Consider the following 24,202-nt stretch of genomic DNA (forward strand, 5'->3'; position numbering starts at 1 on the left):
CAGCGTCCGAGTCAGCACTCATCTCTTCTGAAGCAGACGTTAGCCTGTGTCTTTCAGTGTGATTGCATCAGCTTGCACACCTGCTTTTGGGTCTTTTTCTTATTGGACAGCGGATATGAACACCTCCTTTTAGAGCTCGTTTAATGTTTGTTTTATTTGTGTGGGTTGCTGGTTCTCTCTGATTCTCTGAGATTACTTTCTGCATCCTCGATGTTTACACATGAAGTTTCATCTTCTGCCATGGAGAGCGGTTTGATAGCATGTCTGCGTTATCTGTTTATGAGGTCCTGTGTTGGATAAAGGCAGAAGAGAATTTGATTCGGCTCTATTGGAGAAGCAGAGAGAGAGAGAGAGAGAGAGAAGAGAGTGATTCACTGCAACCATCTTGTGTTCCACTGCTGTTTAATGATGTCATAGTCAGCAGCTATGATTCCATAATGTTTTTAAAGGGAAAAAAAGTGGAAGAAATAAACGCATCAATATATCTATTCCTTATACGACCTTCTAGGGTCATAGTGCTGGAGCCTATCCCAGTTTCTTTTAGGCCAGTGGCAGGGGAAAGCACCCTGGACAGATGGTCAGTCCATCACAGGGCTCACACACACACACACACACATTTTGACTCTCCACTTCACCTAACCTGCACATGTCTTTCTTCCTTAAAAAATAATGAGACACCTTTGAATGATGTTTTCCTTACAGTTACAATGAAACTTTTAAGCTTCAAAGGGGATGCTAAAGCACCATATGTGTATTAATAAAAAATAGTCCTATTGATTTGTGTGAACTCCTTTTAATGCTTCATCGCTGATACTCTAGAATGCAGATGTTCAAGAACCAAATGTTATGAAAATCATTTGGTGCCAGTATTTTTATAGAAATCAATTCATAACCCTATTTATTTCAGTGTTTTTTATAAGAAACTATTGTTGTCATCAGCACCAGACGATGGGTGCAGTAATTATTTTCATATTTCAGATAAATCCACTCATTTTTAGATTGCCTCTTGTTTAACCACTCACATTGAATTTGTTTATTTACTGATTCGATAAATGCATTAAAACAGAAATGGTTTATAATAATGTGCTCAGACTTGACCTCCTTTCATTATCATCATAAAATAGATTTACCATAATGTTTTTACAACTGCACTGAAATGAAGACTTTTAATAACACTATGCGAAAGAAACTTCAGAGCATTTCATTGAGCTGTGTGATTCTGTTGTGTTCTAGAACTCACTTTGAGGCCAGATCTTTCTAACTGCCACACTCCCATGGGCTGCCCGACCCTGCCAGGCTCTCCGGGGATGAAGATCTACATCGACCCCTTCACCTACGAAGATCCAAATGAAGCTGTCAGAGAATTCGCCAAGGAAATAGATGTCTCCACCGTCAAGATTGAAGAAGTTATTGGGGCAGGTGTGTGGTGTGTTTCTGCTACAGTATGTGTGCATGTGTAAATGCATGAATCACTTTATGACTTTTTAGAGCAAAAAGCTTTCAAATGGCATAGACATTTTGAATGCTATTGATATAACAGTTTTCAGATATGAAGAACATGAATATTTAAGTTTTTAAACGTTTATTAATAAATAAGTAAAAAAATAAACATCTAATTAATCGCAATTTAATTTCACATTAAATTCGTTTGAGAAATGATCCCCAAAAGATCATTTAGGGCCCCTTTTTTAACAAGGGCATGGTCTAAATCGCAGGGCGCAAGTTCACTTATGGCGTGTGTCCGAATCCACTTTTGTTAGTGTAACGACGGGAAAAATGGTCGTTGCGCCAGGCGCATGTTCTAAAAGGGTTGTCCCTATTCTGTTAATTGAGTAATGGGTGTGGTTTTGGATTTACGTGCGTTAAACCAATCAGAGTCTCATTTCCCATTCCCTTTAAATGCCAGTTGCGCTCGCGCCATGGTGGATTCGCTATTTACATGACAGAATTTGATAGTGGAAAGGCCGAAGCCGTCTCCAGAATGCAAACGGAACTGCTCGTGCGCGAGGTAAAAGTGTGCAAACAGACTATCTACGGGACAAGCCGGATTCCACCACATTGTAATCCTTTTATTTTAAATATTTGGCATGTTTGTGTGCTGTTGTGTGTCCCTGTGTGTTTAATAAGCAGAGTGTACGCACGTTGTGGACCCGCCTATAGGCGCACATTACTAACGCGCTCTTTAAATAACAAAATATATATATATATATTGTGCCATTGACTTTAGACCAGGTTTCAGTTGGTCAATGGCGCAGTCTATTTCTGTTGCCTCAAAATAGCAGCTTACCAACAATGCGCCAGAACACACCTTGTTTTCAGACCAGCAGCCCATGGGCGCACAAATGGGCGCAAATGCATTTGCTATTTAAACAACGTGGCGCAGGACATGAAAATGATAACTGCGTTGGACTGAAACTAGCAAAAAACACTTGCATCGCGCTTGGCGCTGCATTGCGCCGAGTGTAAGATAGGGCCCTTAAAGTCATTATTGTGTTAAATGAGAAAAGCATCAAATATACATTACAAAAAGTAGCTTTAGAAAGAAATATTTGATTTAATTCAACATATAATTTATTACGCAAAAACTTTTATGCTACAACGGCCATGTTTTCTTTTCTTTTTTTTCATTCTTTTTTTCAAAAGCTACATCTGAATTGGTATTTACATATATTTACAGAACAAAACAGTTTGGTTACCAACATTCTTCAAAATATATTTTATTATGTTCTGCAAAAGAAAGAATGTCATACAGGTTTAAAATGTGGTGAGGTTGAGTAAATGTAAATAAACAAAATTATCCCCAAATATTTATTTTTTTAGTGGAATGATTGTCTAAATAAGAAACCAATACTGCCAATTGCTGGCGATAAATGTCTATTTTATAGTCATTGAATAATTTATTCATTTGATTCTTTCAAGCGGCTGATTCATTCAGGAATGAAGTAAATTACTCTCTTTATGAATGGGCCATTGAATCATTGGTTCACCCGACTGATTCTCGTAAAACTCGTATTCATTACACACTGTGTAAATGTTGAAATTAACATTAACAAAGATTAATAAATGCTCTATAAGTGCAGTTCATTATTAATTAATGTAAACTAATGTAGTTAACTAATGTTAACTAATGAACCTTATTGTAAAGTGTTACCATATGATATATATATATATATATATATATATATATATATATATATATATATATATATACAGTGTTAGACAGGGGCTTTTCTGGGACAGATTTGAAGCACTTATACCTCTCTGAACTTTTAGATACCCTCAGTATGTCTGCATTTACTCACAAACACAAGAAAGACACACAACACAGCATCCTGAAGGTCTCTGCTCTTCTCCTCGTCTCTTTGCCGAGTCATGGTGGAGACAAGTTATGACTCACAGTCTGCTCTGATGCAGAAAGCTCAAGTTAATCCACTGATGCACCTCATATGGATTTCACACAGATCATAACAAATACTCTCAACCTTTTAGCACTAAAACTCATATCAAAGTTGATAGAGTTTCTCTTTAACCTATCCCTTACTATTTTTTCTTGAGTTATATTGATTTTATAACACTTCTGGCGCCATATAAATAATCAAGCTTGGTTTTGTTCCAGAGTTGCTTCTAGTGAAGTTATTGTTTGCAACCTGGGGTTTAGTGACATGCGTAATGTCAGAATGAACCCAGTAACTCAATCATGAGTCACATCCACATGGTTGGGAGCTGCAGTTTTTGTGTTAACAGCCCAAATCCTTACCACATATGAACTGTTTGAATCATTTTGGAGGTTCATTTGGTAACTGTATTTTTAGTTCTCTAGAGTTAACAGTAGTCCAGTCCCAAGCTAAGGCACTGCCCCAAATTGCACACTTCATATGGACTTTCGGTCTTGTGGACTTACAATGGCTCCCACATGTCCGTTAAGCCCATGAGACCATAGGATGTCCCATTTAGTCATTTTAGGTTTCAGAAGGGTTCTCATGAGCGCCCCTTTGTGGTCGAAATGCGCCCTTGATGCACACTTTTGACTCCTTTCCGACAGTCAAAGTGGTGTTACGTCACAAAGGAAGACATCGAGTGTTTAGGGTGCCATTCAGGACAAGGCCTAACTCTATTGGTTGAGCCATGTTTAAAAGTTGACATTGTTTGCCACATTGGTTTACTTAGCCTACAAATGGTTTACTTAACATGGAAAAGTTACAGACATCAGCTTGATTAAATCCTGAAATTCAGCGATAATACTCTCAATTTTTTATTTAAACTTTGGGACTTTTAAGGCTTCTTTATTTGCTATTTGCTTTAGAAGTTATGTAACATCCGAATTCACTTGGATTGACCACTTTTTTTGCTGAATCACTGAAGGATAAATCCGTTTTAAGGATAAATTCAAGTAAGTACATAAGTGATTCTCCTCATGCAGTCAAACAATATAACTTCTCAAATTCTGACTTTCAATCATTGACATATTTCCGACAGGTTTTGTTTTTGGGAATCCAATTTGCAGTCTAAATTTATTGATTCATAGATCTTTCTACTCCTCCAAACATACACATTCCTATCCATTGAATTGTGAAGTTTGAATCTACTGTCTTTTAGTTATGAGCTTGGATCTTTAACCACTTTATTGTTTTTATGGTCTAAATACTCTCCCACTCATTCTTCCTCTCTTTGCGCCCCAGGTGAGTTCGGGGAAGTATATAAAGGTCGACTGAAACTGCCTGGAAAACGAGAGATCTACGTTGCCATCAAAACACTGAAGGCGGGTTATTCTGAGAAGCAGAGACGCGACTTCCTGTCTGAGGCATCAATCATGGGACAGTTTGATCACCCTAACATCATTCGCCTTGAAGGCGTGGTCACCAAAAGCCGGCCGGTCATGATCGTCACAGAGTTCATGGAGAACGGGGCACTCGACTCTTTCCTTAGGGTAAATGCAACATCCAAAACAAGCACACTCTGTCTCTCTCTCTCTCTCTCTCTCTCTCTCTCTCTCTCTCTCTCTCTCTCTCTCTCTCTCTCTCTCTCTCTCTCTCTCTCTCTCTCTCTATTTTCTTTCTGTTTCATTCTTTCCCTCTGGCATGGAGAAGTACACTGCTTAATCGATGTTCAGCCCGTTTTTTTCAATCTCATGGATTGGTTCTCCCTAGCTTTGATCTGGTGCCGCAATAAAGGTTCTCTTTGAAGTCAGCTTAAAAATCCACCACATCCGAGTAGCGTCACCATCGATCCACACCCCCACCCCTGTTTGTTATCGTGCATTCAGTTCAAAGCTTTCACTTGCGCAACATGGCGACTGTGTACAGAAGTTTCGAAGGAACTGAAATGTCCCCCACTATGTGCTGTAAACATATTTTAGACAGCTATTGATGAAGAGTGTTAAACACAAATGGTGCTCAAAAAATAAAATCAATATGTTTATTTCATGGTTGTGCAAATACTTTATTAGAATTATTTTATTTATATTTATTTTGTCCGTGCTGCTGTTAATCTCAAATTATTGAAGAGTTTGCCTTTGTGTGAAATTATCATTTTATTTAATTAACATGTTTCTAAAAGTACATCCATGTCTCAGAACAACTTTCAGCTGTTTGATTTCATGCTAATTGCAACAGCCCTTATTCAAGAGTACAGTGGATATCTATCTATCTATCTATCCATCTATCCATCTATCCATCTATCCATCTATCTATCTATCTATCTATCTATCTATCTATCTATCTATCTATCTATCTATCTATCTATCTATCTATCTGTCTGTCTGTCTGTCTGTCTGTCTGTCTATAAATTGCATTAAGTTTGTTACATTTAAATTTTAATTGGAGGTCTACATCCTGCTTGCTATCCCTATTCAAATCCAACTCAGTCAAGGAACTGAACTGAAATTTTAAAGGGACTCAGTTCAGTTCTGAATGGTGCTCAACTCTGATTGTAACCCTAAAGTCTGATTGGTTGACACAAATTTCCTTCTAGAAACAAGTATGTTGATCCTAGAACATGTCCTACTTGTTAAGCTTTTTGAACTAGAGTGAAACAGAAATAGATGCTTACATTTTTCAGAAACCACCAGATAGAACCAAAAATGTGTACAACACCGAAAGCTCATTTGATTGAGCTTTGACATATTGGTGAATGTCATGTGATTGTGTTGTGTGGTAGCAAAACGACGGGCAGTTCACGGTGATCCAGCTGGTGGGGATGTTGAGGGGAATTGCTGCAGGGATGAAGTATCTGTCGGAAATGAATTACGTCCACCGAGACCTGGCTGCCCGCAACATCCTGGTCAACAGCAACCTCGTGTGCAAGGTGTCGGACTTCGGCCTATCCCGTTACCTGCAGGAAGACACCTCTGACCCCACCTACACCAGCTCACTGGTAAGACTTTGTCAGACTCACCACTTCATTTTAACAGAAGATAATAGGTGCAATGATTGGCACTTTTGCTTGAAATAATTGAAAAGACAGGTATACTGTACGTCATTTACATTCTTTGGTTTTATTTTCTTATTCTTATCTGCTTTATTGTCTTTTATTTCCTAAAATGTCTCCAGAATGAAACAGTGCATTGTCTCCCTGACAGCACACGACCATTTCCTGAAAAAAAAAAAAAAACTGCATTTAAATTCTGTATGTGATTGAACAAAGCCAAGTGACTGGACTTCCAATAGCCTGTCTCCCCAAATGGAGTGCTTAGACTTCCAGATTTCTCTATTATGTATCATTAATAGGTATCCAAGGCATCATTAGCCCTCCTGTGCTGCAGATCTTTAATATTAATATGAAATACTATTTTCTCCTGCCTCCTTAAAGACTCTCTATTCAGAGCACTGTGATATTTCTGGTACCGTGGATTCGCCACGTTGGTGATTATCTGGGTTTACTGACAATTCATTGTCTTGTTCCGTCTTATCAGACCCTGTTATGATTTCTGTATTAGGCTAGTTTCGGAGGAGCTGGTACATTGACAGTCACACTTTTAGCAGGGTCAACCATTTCAATGCATAATTCCTCTGCACTGCAGAAAAACAGCCCTAGGTCACATCCTTTATTGAACGTGTTTTAAATTCACTTCAGACCTCTTATCGAAATGTCCCATGCATTGTAAGCAAACAATTTCATCTTTTACACTCGGGTGGTTCCTCGGCGCTGGTGATCAGAGATGTGAGGCGGATGATAAGGAGACGAGACAACAGACAGGGAATATTTAGCTAACGTTTTGTCTCTCTTGAAACGTGTGAAAGCTCATTAAGCCCCAAAGGCAGCCGCCATTCACAAACAGGATGTCCTGTGGTGACTGTTGATTGACAGGGATATGCGGCAAAGGTGTGAACTGGGGTGCGATACTGATGTGACATCTCTGTCTTCCTTACTGATAGAGGGAGAATTTAATTACCCCCCAGGGTTTTTCGGGGGGCATTTTTGTTCGCTTGTCATCATTTTGTGCCCTTTGTTTGTTAGCCTGGTTTAGGTTGATAAAATTATACGACATAATCTATCCATCTATCCATATTTCTGATCTATCTGTCTGTCTGTTTGTTTGTCTGTCTGCCTGTGTGTCTGTGAGTCGGACATAGTAGTTGTAGCTTGACCTTTCTCTTTACTGAGTTCTTTGCATTGGGGAACGTTGACACCAGTCATGTGAAAAGGAATTCAGTGTTTTGTTCCATTGATGGTGCTGTAGAATTTATCCAAGGATTCACAGAAGACATGAAGGTTTAAGTTTCTGTGATGTGATGTGATGTGATTAACACACAAATACACACACATCCATCCATCCATGCAGTGCTGATCTTTCAGGTTGTTTGACTATGTTGCTTCATCTGTCACTCTGTCAACTCTTTCACCAATGAATCACTCTCTGCGTCCAATATCACTGTTTTATCAAAGGACACAGGCTTTCCCATCAAGCACTCCTTTTTAGTGACAGAACACTGATTAGGTACATTGACTGTGACTATCTATCTATCTATCTATCTATCTATCTATCTATCTATCTATCTATATGTCTGTCTGTCATTATTTCTGTATGTCTGTCTGTCTGTCTGTCTGTCCATCCATTCGTCTGTCCATAACTGGATAGAAAAATGTAATACCTAAACAGCTCAGTCACATTCAGTCATTCAGTCTGGACACACAGTATAGTACTGTACCGGACTCTTAGGATGAGACATTTGTAAGTATGTCTGCCCATCTGTCTTCCTGTCACATGGACATTTTGCTTTTTAAATTTGTTTTCAGCTGATTTATGTACTGTGTCTAACTTGAAGATAGCACAATCTTGTTCTAAAACACACACAAACTAGCCAGTGAGTTCCTCGCCCAAAACTGGAGGATTCCTGGTCTTGAAGGAGATGATATAGAAAAGGGAGTGAAATTGAAAGTGAAGAAATAAAGAATTGTCCCTCACTTTCTCAGCATGAACACAGACTTCCCTCTCGCTGTCAGCATGACAAGTGCAGTGGCTGTGTGCTGTAAATGGAAAATAAAACTATTTACACTGAGGTGGGATCTGAATGTGTGACACCCCCTCACCCTGCCACCCTCCTCTCTGTCACTTTCTGTTTCCCTCTTCCTCTTCCTCGCCATTCCGAGGCATGCCAGATTGTGGAATGTGACATGCTCATTCTCTCTTTCATGTTTATTCACTATTTCCAATTACTTCAGTGTCTTCAGTTGTGTTCCCACACTTGTCTTCTCAGTTCCAGGTGTTAAAGTCTGATGTCCTTTAGCATCTCGTGCAATTGCATAGTCTTGTTTAGCCAGACTTTTGCCTGTTAGTGTCAAGAATTGTTCACATTACGACTTGTTCTGGCCAAGAACTGTCACTTAAACTAGTTCAAACTGCCCAACTTGGTTTGCTGGCAGTGGAAATTGGCCTATGACACAAAAAAAGCCATCTGACCATCAAAAACCAGTTGTCTGGTTTTGTTGCATCAGTGTTGGCAACTGTTGCTCCTGTAGCTCAAGCAGTAGAGCTAGTATTTGTGTTGAAAAGAGAATGAATGACCTCACCACCATCAGAGTTAGTACATGTAGAGTCTGTTCATCTGCTAAAAAACATCTTTGTAAGAACAAGAAATGCATCTGTGTGTGTGTGTGTTTGATGTTGTCTGAAGTGTCACAGGTACCTAAGCCAATATAAGCCCATCAGTTATTACATTCCCTGTCTGTATGTGTGTGTGTCAGTCCCCTGTGCAGTGCAGCTGAGAACAACATGTGTGCTCATTTTATGCTTCTTAATCTTCCCTGATCTCACAACAGCTTGCTTTGAACAATTCTAATAGTGTAAAACAGCATTTAGATGGAAAGTCTCAAGGTCACTATCACAGATCCAGATTAATTCTGAATGAATGCTGATTTATGCTTTCATTTATTTCTTTTGTTATGCTTTCATACTTTTTTGTTAGAATCTTAAAGTAACACTAGATTTTGTGTTGTTATATATTTTATTTTTCTAAGTGGATGCTTGAATGTTGCTCGGTTTTTTTGTTAGTGTGTTCTTAGTCTCGAATAGCCAGACCTTCAGACTGATGGCAGAAGGCCTGGACTCTTTTGGACTATTTTACTTTAATAAGATTTTGATAAGCGCTCATGGTCACAGTTGTAAACACGTCACTATTCTTCTTCCATGAGGGGGTTTGGCATAGCAGCATTTTTGTTTTCAGGCGGACCGTTAAAGAACGCGACACACATGTCTGAGACTAGTTTGCTCTAGGTGGTTTTCTGGGTGGCTTTCAGGGTGTCCTGGGTGGTTGGTAGGATATGATGTTGGGGGTTATTGTTCCAAGGGGGGTTTTGGTTGTTTGCCAGGATGTTGCTGGGTGGTTGTTACTAGTATGCTGTTCTAACAACCAACTAGCAACATTGTAGCAACCACCCACAACACCAGCTAGCATCATCCAAGCAGCCACCCATGAAACCATAACAACCACCCAGCAACATTCTAGCAACCATCCAGTTGCTATATGATGCTGGGGGTTGTGGTTGCAAGAGAGGTTCTGGTTGGTTGCCAGGAGGTTACTGGGTGGTTGTGGTTTCTGGTTGGTTGCCAGGATGTCACTGGGTGGTTGCTTGGATCTGGTGTTGTGGGTGGTTTCTTGGATGTTCTGGGTGGTTGCTACAATGTTGCTAGCTGGTTGTTAGATTGTTCCCAGGATGTTTTTGGGTGGTTGTGAAGGTGTTCTGAGTGGATTCTTGGAGCCCTATTATATTCTGGTCCCTAATTATGCCTTGTGTGTTTTCTTCAATGCATGTTTTGGGGATTTTCATTCATTTTATTGCTAATAACAGTAATTGTACACCTCTCCTCAACAAGACACTCAATTTCAGGTATTCCCTATGTCCACAGTGGGGCCAAGTTACACTTCAACCCCAAAAATACATGAGTACAAGCAGTTATAAAACTGTTGTTTGCCCTTTTAGTGTGTAATTTGTACTGCAGCATTTTTTGTGATTTATTTTAGTCAATATGAACTATCAATTTAGTCTCAATTTCCTGCATGGGTTTATGGAGCCTTGACTCTTGCCTCTCTTGTAAAATGTTGACTGTGAGCAGATTGGTTATCAAGTTATGGAGGATATCAACACCATTTTACCACACAGCTGTCCTCAGCTGTCATTATTTAAACATGAAATCTGCCCTTTGACCTGCAGCATGGGCACGGTGCCATGTGACAGACTTGATCCCAGTGAAAACAGTTCACAGTGGCGTACAAGTGCTGTTTCATTTAAGCACAAAGAACTCTTAAAAGAAAAAGAAAGAGTGAGAGGAAAAAAATACTTAACCTAGTTATGAAAGACAAGGTCATAATCTAATATTAAAAATCCTGAATGGGAAATTGAAAGGAACGGATGATAAAGGATTAGGTGAGCGTGGTTTAATTTGCACTGTCCCCGTTGGGTGTCTGGGCGGTGGCGGGGTGGTACGGGACCGGGAAGAGGGGGCGAAAGGTTAGATACGCACGGTTAGCCTACTGCTATCTGAACCAGCTTCCCTGACGTCTGATTTGCCTGCTGATGTTATTGCAGCACAATTTGGACTGGAATTTGAAATGAATGTAAGTGAAGGAGATATAAGCAAATTAGATCTGTGAGGCCCACAGAGAAAGCGAATGGCCACGGGTTATAATTTAAAAGCAGTTAGACAAGGTGATCTAGTATTCATCAATTTTGCAGCATTGGTTTGTTGACATCTGTGTGAGATGGGGATGGACGGTGGACCTTTTATCAAAGTATGAGTAATTTTATATCATTGTATATATGTTTTGTGTTTGGTTTGTGTTACACCACTCTATATTTTTGCATTACTTCATGTTTTGTCATCAATCTCACTTGTAAGTATTGTAAAGTAGATAGACAGACAGTCTCTTTTCTCTTCTGTCTTTTTAGATATTTCACAGATCTGCTGTAAATTTATGCTGCTGCCATCTTGCCTCATGCAGGCACATTTCCAATGCAGATTGTTTGTGTTTGGGACATTAAACACAAGTGGTGCGTCTTTCTTCTGCAGTTGTTCAAGTGTTGTTTGCTGTGTGCATGTGCCGTTCTGAGGGACAGATCTTCATTGTTCTGTCAGACTGCAGCTCATATTCGAAACCGAACTATCCGAAGAGCTCATTTCCGAAACTATAACTATAAATGCTGTATAAAAGATATACCACATTATTATATTTGCTCAGACTTTTCATTTTTCAGTGATTCACCTATTTATTTTCAAACACTGTCATTGGTGAAAAACAGTGCCACTTTTGATTTACAATTAATGGATAAGTTCTGTTTTGTTCACTACATGGATTCAATGTAAAAGTAATTGTCACTAACCTGAATTCAGTATTTATGTGCTTCATCTGTATGGTGACACCTCTCGAGACAGAAACCGGTCAGTGAAGGTGACCTTAAGACTGTTGTATGTAGGTTCATTCCATCTTTTATTGAAATCGATGAAGATGAAATTGAGTCTTTCGGGTCACTAAACACAAAGGTCAGGAGAAAGTTCAAGCACAAAGGGTCATCCAATCCCTCCAATCATTCATATATTTTTTTCATTTGATCATCCACATGTCAAGATTATGTAACCTTGTGTTGGGTTGTACTTTCATATATTTATGTGTTTTGTTTTCCATCCACAAGAACACTGAGCAAGAGTTGCATTTAAAATGAGAAATCCCCACCCACAAGCAGAGACATCATGCATGACATTTGGATTTATTTTTCCTCTTCTGCAAGTCACTGCAATATTTCCTTTTTTTTTTTTTTTTTTGAAACCTCATTAAATTGTCATTTAAAAAGTGTAAATCTGGTGGGCTAAGGTGCTGGAAATTTCCCTTATATTAACTTATATTAAAGTAGAGACCCCAGTCGTTTCTAAAGACCGGAATGCATGGAGACAATAAGCAACCATGTAGCAACCACACTGCAACTTGCTAAAAACCATTTAGGACAAATGAACTGCATAGCAACGCCCTAGCAATGACCCACATTGTGTCTTGGCAGCACGTTTTGCGCTGGTAAACACTGGTATTTTATTTATAAAATGTAAAAATATTAGTTTTATTATTGTCACTTTTTAAGCCTAAACCTACAAATTTTAAACCACACTTCCATGAATGCTGCTCTTCATTCACTGTCTGGTTGATGTCAGATGCAGGACTGAACTAAATGACATCAGTACACTGGAATATAAAGCATGTGGTTTCTCAAACCACTGTGTGTGTGTGTGTGTGTGTGTGTGTGTGTGTGTGTGTGTGTGTGTGTGTGTGTGTGTGTGTGTGTGTGTGTGTGTGTGTGTGTGTGTGTGTGTGTGTGTGTGTTTTGTCATTGTTTGTGCGGGTGGGTGTGTGAGGTAAATCTTTCAGCTGAAACAGAAACAAAGGTGAAACAAACCACTGTCAATTTTAATCAGTGACACACACAAATCTAGCCTCAGGTAGACCAATTACAGACAGACACCCTCCATGGATGAGACTAGGCCCTCCTCACAAACACGCACATACACTATTGTGTGTGTGTACTGAAAGAGAAGAAAATGTTTTGTATGGTGTTTTGTAAAGCAAAAATAATTGAATTCAGTCGTGTTGAATTTTAAAAAATGCAAATGCAGACCATTGTTTGCAATTATTTATAGCTGCAATGGATGTAGAACTCAGTGAGTCGATACGTTCCCGTTGCTTATTTGTTATGTTCAAACAACATACTTCCCAGTTGTCCATGTGAACGTGATATATATTTTTTTATTGGATGGTTATGTGTACATAAATGTTATGTAGAGTAACATGGATTCCTGCAAAATCCTACAAAATCAATCCACATGACAGCTCCCCATTTAAATGTCATGTTTTTGTTTTTTCCTCAGGGTGGAAAGATCCCTGTGAGATGGACCTCACCGGAAGCGATTGCATATAGGAAGTTCACTTCTGCTAGTGACGTCTGGAGTTACGGGATCGTCATGTGGGAGGTGATGTCTTTTGGCGAGAGGCCCTACTGGGACATGAGCAACCAAGATGTAAGTTTACATTTTACAAAGAACAGAGAATTGCTGTCTATAACTGGCTTTGAGACACACTTGCCCTGAATCTTGGAGGCAACCCTATATTATATTATATTATATTATATTATATTATATTATATTATATTATATTATATTATATTATATTATATTATATTATAAAACAACATTTTGTGTGATTCTTAGTCCACTTTATATTACATTATTGTATTATATTTTCATATTGATTTAATAATAATAATAATAACAATAATGGTAATTATTAATAGTGGTAGTATGAGTAGTGTTGTTGTTGTGGTTGTTGTTAGTATTATTATGGAATTTAAAATGTAATTTATTAATAGTATAAAATAATAATATTGATGAATATTTTAATCATAATGACTAATATAATCATGATGAATAATGTAATCATGATGAATAATATAATATACTGTAATATAATATAATATAATATAATTAATATAATATAATATAATATAATATAATATAATATAATATAATATAATATAATATAATATAATATAATATAATACTACAACTAAACTCGTTGTGTTTCATCATAACCTTTTATGGTAACCAGCTGTGATGGCCAATGATTTTTGCAATATGTTTGAGAAAAGTGAGGCTGTAGGTCCTCACTATGCATTCTTGATGTATATAAAATGTATTGCAAATCGCTCTCAGACCCCTGAAACAAACACTGAGACCTCCCTAAGTCTCATTGCCTTTCAAAAATCATACTGCAATGCTCTTCTGGCTTCTGGACTTCCATCATGTGCAACTAAACCTCTACAAATGATTCAGAATGCTTCAGCTCGTCTCGTCTTCAACAAGCCCAAGAGGGCCCACGTCACTCCTCTGTTCATCTCTCTGCACTGGCTACCACTCGCTGCTCGCATCAAGTTCAAGGCATTGACGCTTGCTTACAGATCTATCACAGGCTCAGCTCCCTCCTACTTTCACTCGCTCCTACGAGTCTACATCCCTACCAGAAGCCTACGATCAGTCAATGAGCGACGTCTCGTGGTTCCATCACAGAGAGCCAAAAAATCACTCTCCAGAACATTCTCATTCACGGTTCCATGCTGGTGGAATGCTCTCCCCACCCTCATCCGGAATGCAGAATCCCTGACAACATTCAAAAGACAGCTGAAAACCCTTCTCTTCCGTGAGCACTTAACCTCATAAAAAAAATAAAAAAAAACTTTCCTTTTCCTTTAATCCTCCCTTGTCTGGCTTATGCTACTCTGAGCAATGCCTGAACTTTGTATTTTGAGCACTTATTGCATTGTTTTTGCCTCTTCACGATGACTCGCTTAATTTAGTCCTAATTTGTAAGTCGCTTTGGATAAAAGCGTCTGCTAAATGACTAAATGTAAATGTAAATGTCAATCTCATTGGCTCTGATGTTCACTGCTTTGAGTCCTTTTACCTCAAAGTCTTTCTGCATTCAAATCCTCCAGCATGTGCGTTTCAGTGCAGACAAAAGGTTGTTGTTGTTTTTTTTCTGTTTGTATTGTGAATACAGCGCAGGCTCTCTTGGCATTTTCAGAAAACCCTGCCAATGCAAACATAAATTCCCCAAACCATTTAGCATCCAGTTAACACATCAGAGATGCAAAACGAACCCTGAGGAACTTGCGATTGTAATTGCTGAACTCACAACTATAAAAAAATAATTGAGCATTCAAAGATTCAGAACATTCAGATCAAAGAAAATACATTGAAGAAAATAATTACTCTCTATGTACTTTCTGTACATACTTTGCATGTACTTTCTTTTCCCAAAGATTGTATCCATTGAAAATGATATTGTTAAATATTCACGAAAACCATCTTATGAAGGACTATAAAGCTGTCTAATTCTGTTGTACAAAGTGTTTAACATCACATGACATGCACCAAAAACAAACCAAAAGAGCTCCCATGTCATACTCTCAGACGCAGAAGAGCCGCCAAGGGTAAAGTTGTGAATGAGGTGGATAATGTTTTTTCTGCCTATCACACACTTCATTATCCGATCTTCTAGAGTTTTTAACAATAATCCAATCCCAAATTAACATAAAACTATCATATCAGCATAATGAAACAGCAGGACATCTGCAGTGCTCAGAGTCCGCATCTCTCTGCCATCCTGTGGAATATGTTTAGGTGAAAAGCGGCCGCTGTGGAGGGAGCAGAGAGTTGATTGATCCTCAAATATTTAGATTCATGTTTATGCAAACCAGAGCTCAGAATTGGTATGCAGAGGATAGACCATGTTTGTTTGTTCATTTGATGTTTGCTTGTGTCAGATAGAATCAGTGAGAGAGGAATATGGGAAGAGAGTCCAGTGTTTGAGGAGGGTAGAACGACAGATCACAGTTAAAGATTAATGATGTTCACTGGTTGTGTGTGTGTCATGTTGCGGCCTCTATGCAACAAAACTGATACATGAGGGTATTTATGTGAGATAAAACAATACTGTGTGCTTTTGAATCTTTTTTTATGATATGGTATTATTTAGTTCTTATTATTTAAAGGGATAGTTCATTAAAAATGAAAATTCTGTCATCATTTACTCACCCTCAAGTTGTTCCAAACCTGTATTAATTTCTTTCTTCTGTTGAGCACAAAAGAAGATATTTTGAAGAATGTCGGTAACCAAACAATTGATTGGTTCATTCATTTAGGTTTTTTTTTTTTTTTTAACAAAGAGTTTCATTTTGGGGCTTTATACTTGACACTGTTTTCAACTGAAAACACGAACAATGGCGATTTGGATGCATGAAAACTTTTTAATAATCGGCTCTGTTGTTCATACAAAAGATTTGACTCAAAATATTTGTTCAATTATTCATTCAGTGACACTTTGTCACGAGTTAATCATGACATTATTTACTTAGTAATCATTTATTTAGAGTTTTTATCCTTATTTTTTTTTAAATTGGCATGTTTATGAATCCACTATGAAACTAGCATATGCTTCCCCCACAAATGAAAACAAAGCAATTAATGACAATATTATCTGTGTGTGTGAAGGTGATCAACGCCATAGAGCAGGATTACAGGCTGCCGCCCCCCATGGACTGTCCCACTGCTCTCCACCAGCTGATGCTCGACTGCTGGCAGAAAGATCGGAACGCTCGGCCACGCTTCACAGATATCGTCAATACGCTCGACAAACTCATCCGTAACCCCACCAGCCTTAAAGCAGTCGCCAGTATACCCACTATGTGAGTCCAACAAACTCATCATAAAAATATTACATTTTTATACCAATGTGGGAACCTTAAATTATGTTAAATGTAACACAACTGTTTTTGTTTTTTTGAAAGAAATCTTTTGAACTTTTAAACTATAACAGTTTCCACAAAAAATATGAATTGGCACAACTGTTTTCAACATCACCAAATCAGCATATTAGAATGATTTCTGAAGGATCATGTGACACTGAAGACTGGAGTAATGATGCTGAATGATGCCATTAAATGAATCAGTTATATTTTACAATATATGAAAATAGAAAACAGTTATTTTAAATTGAAGTAATATTTCACATTATTACTGTTTTTACTGTTAATAATAAATGCATTAAAAATAAATGCAGTCTTGGTGAGCATACAAGAGACTTTCAAAAACGTTAAAAAGTCTTACCAATCTCAAACTTTTGAATGATAGTGTAAATCCTGTAGGCTAGCCCGAAACAAACTCTAAACATTTGGCATTTTTACATAATAAATATATTAATATTTAATACATAATTATTCCACATATTAAGCTGTTTTCATTTTGGGAAAAACAGGATAGGTCCCCACAGTGTTGGGCCCTACAAAGACTGCAACTCTGACACCTAAAGTTGGGTCATTTAATTCCTCTACTCTCCTGAATCTCACTCTCTCATTCTCCTCCACCAGTCCGTCCCAGCCGTTGTTGGACAGGTCCATCCCAGACTTCACCACCTTTAGTTCTGTAGAGGACTGGCTGGCCGCTGTCAAGATGTCTCAGTACAGAGACAACTTCCTCAACTCTGGCTTCACATCCCTACAGCTGGTAACCCAGATGACTTCAGAGTGAGTTTAAAGTTTGATGTGTCTTCTAAATCATTTCCACCATTTCTCTACATTGGGATTTCATTATTGTCACTAAACCTCTACCCTGGAAACAACAGGTCATATTGGCATTAGATAGTCAAGCTGGTCTGCCAGTCCAAGCTGTTTTGGAACGTGGTTCTATCCAGGCTCCATCCAGGCTTATCAACATAATCTATCAGGTCAAACTTGCAGGTCAAACCCCACCAGCTGATTAACCAGCTAGTAAACCAGCTAATAACAAGTCTAAAGTACAGCTTCTAAATAAGCTCTCACATTTATTAGATTTATTATGCTTTTACTATTGTTACTAAGCTCAACCAGATTGATAAATATGGCCTACCAGGTCAAATGTGGTTACATCAGCTGGTCGTGCAACTAATCAACCATTCAAACCAGTTTGGACTTGTCTAAGGCCCTGTTTACAACTGGTATTAAGATGCGTTTTGGTCGATCAAATCACAAGTGTATGACGCTAAATACAGGTGTAAGCAGGGTCTAAAACATTTTGACCTTGTCCACTCTCAACCACTTCCAGAGGTAGTTGAAAACTCATTGACCAGATTGCTTTCGTAGTGTAAACACCGAATGTGTTCGAACAGCCTACAAAATATCGCCTGCCCTCCGCCTACTGGTCTAATACGTAAACATTACGGAAAGCACACTAGCCAGACCCAAGTTTGGTTTGAAGACGAAAAACATACCAAGCACAATGTTCTCTCACCATTCCTGATTTCTAACACGCACTCACAGCATTCAGTGTGGTCTTGCGACTTTCAGAGCAGAAACTAATGTTTATGTTTTCTGTCGTCTCCAGACACGTTCATATGTTAATTGTTAACTGTAAAAGTTAATTTTGTCCATTAGATCGAAAGAAAAAAAAAACATTTACCCACCGATAGACTCTCCCCTCAAAGAAATCAGGACAGAAGTGGTTGAAAGTAGAAAAAAGAGACGGATTTAAAACACCAGGTGTAAATGGGAATGTGTCTCCCTCGTCTACTTGTGATCCAATCGACCAAAACACATCTTAATATTAAAGCACAGTTTCTAAATAAGCTGTAAAAACCAGGCCTACCAACTTAAGGTAACTGGTCAACCATTCTGAAGTGTTTTGTAATGTTGTTAGCTAGCTCAACACCAGCTTAGCCAACATGGTCTACCAGCTCTAAGCAGGTTGACTGACATGGTCAAATTGACCCCATCAGCTGGTCATGCAACTAGTCAACCATCTAAACCAGCTTGGACCAGCTAATAATCAGTCTAGTTTCTAAAGTTTACAGTATCTCACAAGCTAATTTGACAATAATGGCTGAATGTTGAGTTATTTTCAGACAGTAAATATATACTGCTATACAAGCAGCACATTGACTACTCTACAATATATCCAAGTTTCATTTCTATAGTATTGTCCCTTGAGAAGATATACTAAAATGTTTACTTAAATGTGAGGGGTGTACTCAGTTTTGTGAGATACTGTATATTTATTAGATTTATTAGGCTTTCATCATTGGTACTAAAGCTCTATGCTGCTGGTAAAACCAGGTCGTATCAGCTTAAGGTAACTGGTCAACCATTCGGAAGCGTTTTGAGATGTAGTTCTTCACTTTCTAAGCCAAGATGGCCTACCAGCTCCAAGTTGGTCAAATTGACCCCACCAACAGGTCATACAAATAGTCAACCAGCTAACTGCAACTTTATTTCTCATAATTACAACTTTTAATCTCACATTTGCTATTTTAGTTCTTATTTGAAACGCCATCACATTTTCCTGATATTTTTTTCACTCTGAGTTGGAAACAGGCTTTCATAGATCACAGTTAACAACAACATCTCTGAAAACGCATTATGTGTACCACAGTTATGCATCTTATTCAGCCGTTCTGTCATATTATTGGTTTGTTTTAGATGATGTCTAATACTCTGTGAGTTCTGCCTGTGTGAAGGCTTATTAAAGCTGGTTTCAGATTTCCAGACAGCACATTGATCACAGAATGTGGGGTGGTCAGATATCTCCACAAATGTGTTAAACATCGATTTCTAAACCGTACAGTAGGATTAGTGCGTATCGCTGAGGTATGTGCGCATGTGTTGACTTGTTTGATTCGCTATCGAGCGAACAGGTGGATATGCTGTTGATGATGTTTAAAACACATCTCCTGGTGGTTTGTTCGTGGCGGGAAGCAGACTGTGAGGTGTAGCGTCTCTGACGCTCTGATTAATGCAGCCGGCGCTCACAGAGAGGGTCTGTGCTTAATTAGCAACATAAGTACGAGCCCACGCATAAACAGAAAGTTAAATGCAAGCGGCTTTCATGTGCTAATGCTGTTTGCTCTCACATCTATAAACCTGTGGGGGCTCTGTGCTGTTCCTCTCTCTCTCTCTGTGCTGTTTCAATGGTTCGTATATTGATAGTACACGGTGTTCTCATTCAGAATAAAAGCTTCTCTCTGAAAATAGCGGAGTAAATTGAGCGTTTATTCAGAGTTACTCTTTTGACTTTGTAATTTAGAGGTGGCAATGAAACGGTCACCTAAAATCACATGCTGTGGCAGACCCATCTTGATCTTACTTGGCCTTTTGGTGTGCTGACCGTTTTTCTACTGACATGAAGAGGTGCTTGTCAAGAGTAGCTTAGGGAGCGAATCTTTTCTTGCACCATCTGGCAAACTGCTTTTAGAGTATTTCAGTACCACTGCCAGAGTAATAGTAATTAACCATGTTCGTTAGCGTGGATGATAATGAAGAACAGTGACAACAGGCAAATGTGTGATAGCAAAGTGATCAACCTTTTTATTATTAATATATGCAGAGACATCTACATTCAAACTGAGTATTTTAAAGGGGAAAAAATGCTCAGTGTGGGCAATGCCAATGTGAAATCATCAATGTAAACGCCTTAAAACTGAATATAAAGAAATGAGAGACAAATAAAAAAATTCTGAAGTAAATGTACTACGTTACTGTCCACCTCTACAAATATGAACATTGTCATACCCATTACCATGCCAAACTCTCAGAGAGTTTCCATGTCAGAAATATGCTAAACACAGATGCTCGAACATACGTGTGTGACGTGCTAGAAAAAAAACTCATTCACAAATGAACATTTGAGCATTTTCTTTTCCTTTTAATCCCGCCACTGACTGCATGACACCTGCATGACAGCTGACGTAAAATAAAAGGATCGGGCTTAGTATAGCCACTACCGATCAGTTAAAAAATGCTTAAAGGGATACTTCACCTCTGGAAAGATGAATGTGTATTTAAAATTGGTCATTTATGTAGAAGAAATGTGAAGACATTTTTTTAATTTGGAGCTTTCTAGACCGAGAAAAGCCAGAAAATGTATTTTTGGCTTATGTGGATGAAAGACAACAACTCCCAGAATGCACTTGCTTCGCTGCCCTAGGAGGCCACGCCTACCGGTTAGAGAGCGCAGTTGAAAACAACAAGGTTAGGCTACCAGTGAGTCTCCGTGACGAGTCTGCCTGGGATTTCGAGATCGCCCAAAATGTCCGGGATTCGGCTTTTGCGTTCTACAGTCGCCATTCATCATGTTTACTGTGGCGAGCAGGACGAGGCTGACGGCCGCGGGAGAACGGCGCGAGGCCGGTGGCGTCATTACTGAGACGCGCCGGTCTCGCAACGGAGGTGCGGGAATTTTCTTAGCAATGTTAAAACGCACATCAACCGATCACTTGTTTAGCGTTCATGTAAACACTACATTCAGATTCACCGATCGGAATGAATTCAGTTAGATTGAAACAAAAGGTGTGCATGTAAACAATGAATGGCGACCGCAGAAAGCAAAAGCTGAATCCCGGACATTTTGAACGATCTCGCCCGCCGGACAAGTCCGGGAAAAGGAGGATGGTAACCCCTACTACTCAGCTTTCTCCACAGAACAAGAGCCTGCTAGCTTAGCTTCCAAAGAAAGACGGCTGACTGTGTGTACATAATGTGAGTGAGATCCAACCCTCTATGGGCTGGTTGAACAAATGCGGAACAGTCCCTACTACTGGCTGTAGTCTTTAGCCTCTGGCCAGAAAATCCTCCGATGACGCAAAATGACGATTTTTGCGTCATCGGAGGATTTTTTCCAGACAAAAAATACATAAATCTCTCCTCTCAGGGGGATATGAGGGTGGAAAGCACGGTAATTTGAAAATACTACAGGTTTTCTACTAATACAAAGCTTAATGCTAAATCCTGAAGTATCCCTTTAATTGTCCCTGATTAAGCAGCTCGGGACATCCATAATCTTCAACAGTGTAATCAGATTACTCTCGAAAAAGTATTGCATTACTTATTACTAATTACTTCTTAAATCCTATATTTACCTCGACCAGTTGAATAATACAACGACTGACATGAAAGTGCTCTTTTTGTTCTTTTAAATAATATAAAATTGCATAATTTATTCTTGAACTGACCAAAGTATTTAAAGGGAGAAGGTTATATGAAAAACATACATTTTACCATTTGATGTTACATTTTGATGTTAAATCCACTATTGTTTTAAATGGAATTGTTCTGTAGTCTATACAGTATTCAATGGAATTACATTAGTAGTAACTGTAATTAAATGACAGTAATGAATCACTTAGTAATGCATTACACAACACTGATTGCAACTCATGTTAACTTTTAGAATCTCGTTCTATCTATATCAGCTCATGTGTACAGCCTCAAAATATTCGATTTGGGCCACATGTAGTTGCGGTGTGAATGTAGTTTGAGCATCAACCATTGTGCAACGATAACCGCTGCCTCTTTAGCTTGGGAAGATGATGTTAAAGTATCTTCCAAAAGACCGTTGATTTGGTATGTGTGTCCAAAATTAACTGTAGGTATGCATTCTTGTGTTCACAGGGACCTGTTGAGGATAGGTGTGACTCTAGCCGGCCATCAGAAGAAAATCCTCAACAGCATTCAGTCCATGCACCCGCAGATGTCTCAGTGCCAGACGGGCACTGCGCTGGCATGACTACAGGGGGCGCCTGACGACGGGCCGGGCAGCTTGCGGAAGAATTACCAGCGGGCGAGCCCAATCCCATCGGAGCGCGCCAGAATAGAGACTATCATCCTGATCTGAGAACGTGTTTCAGGAGAAGAACCATTATCCCATATCCAACAGACAAGTACCCAATCAGAACAGTACCAGACCCATTGGAACTCCCAGGACGTCTGTTAACCTGTCGACTGTTTGTGTCTTTGGGCTACATTTATAGGGAAAACTCTTTTTGTCCTCTTTTCGTCATCGTAATTCCGCTTTAGTTATCTTCACGATGCTATTCCAATTCTGAGACGTCTCGCATCATTTTCTACAAGGTTGTATCGTTCTTCTTTTTTTCCACTATAAACCTTCTTTCGCCACCGCTTCCCACTTACATTACCTGTCGATTTTGGTATGGCTGACGTTGCCAAAGGACATGCTGTATGCCTGCGTCCCATCCCCTGGCCGTACGAGCGTAAATGATGTATATCTTTAAATAAACACGAGTATATCTTCAGAGTAAACCTTCATATTGAAGGTGAAGTGTAACGGACCTCTTTGTAAATACACTCTTCTTCCGCTTGCTTTTTTGGCAATGTTGCGCATTGGAACAGAACCACGGATTCTGCAGGACACGAACTCGCTCACAAGAACAATCTGGGATGAACTCTGACTCTGTCGATGTTGTGTAAATATCAGTTAGTTGTGTATAAACTAGCGTTAAAAAGAGATACTTTAGGTGAAAAAAGCTACGCATTCAGGCCACTAAACAGTGTTTATTGTAGGTGTTTCCACGCTGATGAGCACTTACGTGTACAGCTTTTCTTTCTTCCACCTCTTCTTCTTCTACTTCTTCTAGTCGTTCTTGTTAGTTTTGTGTCAGAGTGTTTGAATGCGTCGACTAGCGTTGGGAAGGTGTGTCGTCACCTCCCAAACTAGCTAGTACACTTAAATGTAGTTTCACTGTTAATAAGCTGTACTAATGTTGGTCTTACAGGGTCTTTAAAACCGCTAATCTGTTTCCAAGCAAGTGTTTACATGATAAGCAAATGAAAAGGTTGCAGGCAGGAAACGAAGAGACTCGCACAACCGCTGTCCTTCACCACTTTTATCATGCCGAATCACTCTCTCGGCTCCAGATGTTTCCAGATGACATTGCTAAATGCGGTACATGTTCTTTCGTGTCACCAGCTCTCCATTTATTTGTGTGTGTGTCTGGATTGAACATCTGTGTGACCCTTTATGAACAGATGCCTAACGCCACCCCATTGAGCACATTCTACTTAAGCAGTCAATGAAGCACTAGGTAACACACACACACACACACACATACACACTGTTGTCAGCTTTGGGTTGTTCTTTTTTTGGTTGCCATTAAGAAATAGCATCAGCCGATTAATTTATAATAAGAATAATTTAATAATTATTATTATTACTATAGGTAAAACTATACCAAGTTAACATTAGTTAATGCTTTAGGTATGTATGAACAACCAACAGGACTTTTAAAGCGTTTATTAATCTAGGTTAATATTTTACCATTTCAAGTTGTATAAATTAATATGAACATTGAATAAACATGGATTATCAATGATCCAGTGTATTTATTAATTAACCTAGAGGAAAATG

The 24,202-nt window shown here is 38.9% G+C and overlaps 1 protein-coding gene across 1 annotated transcript in view; it reads left to right on the forward strand.

The window, feature by feature from the left end:
• Window positions 1-23,960, forward strand: part of ephb1 (EPH receptor B1) — a 225,201-nt gene extending 201,241 nt beyond the window's left edge. The window contains exons 9-15 of the mRNA XM_079876294.1: window positions 1,234-1,419; window positions 4,680-4,927; window positions 6,157-6,372; window positions 13,349-13,498; window positions 16,526-16,719; window positions 17,401-17,556; window positions 22,450-23,960. Of these exons, the coding sequence (XP_079732420.1) occupies window positions 1,234-1,419; window positions 4,680-4,927; window positions 6,157-6,372; window positions 13,349-13,498; window positions 16,526-16,719; window positions 17,401-17,556; window positions 22,450-22,564 (1,265 nt within the window). The 3' untranslated portion in view covers window positions 22,565-23,960. The remainder of the gene's footprint in view (window positions 1-1,233; window positions 1,420-4,679; window positions 4,928-6,156; window positions 6,373-13,348; window positions 13,499-16,525; window positions 16,720-17,400; window positions 17,557-22,449) is intronic.
• The last annotated feature ends 242 nt before the right edge of the window (window positions 23,961-24,202 follow it).

The sequence above is a fragment of the Squalius cephalus genome, assembly GCF_949319135.1.
Source record: "Squalius cephalus genome assembly, chromosome: 7".
NCBI classification, from domain to species: Eukaryota; Metazoa; Chordata; class Actinopteri; order Cypriniformes; family Leuciscidae; genus Squalius; species Squalius cephalus.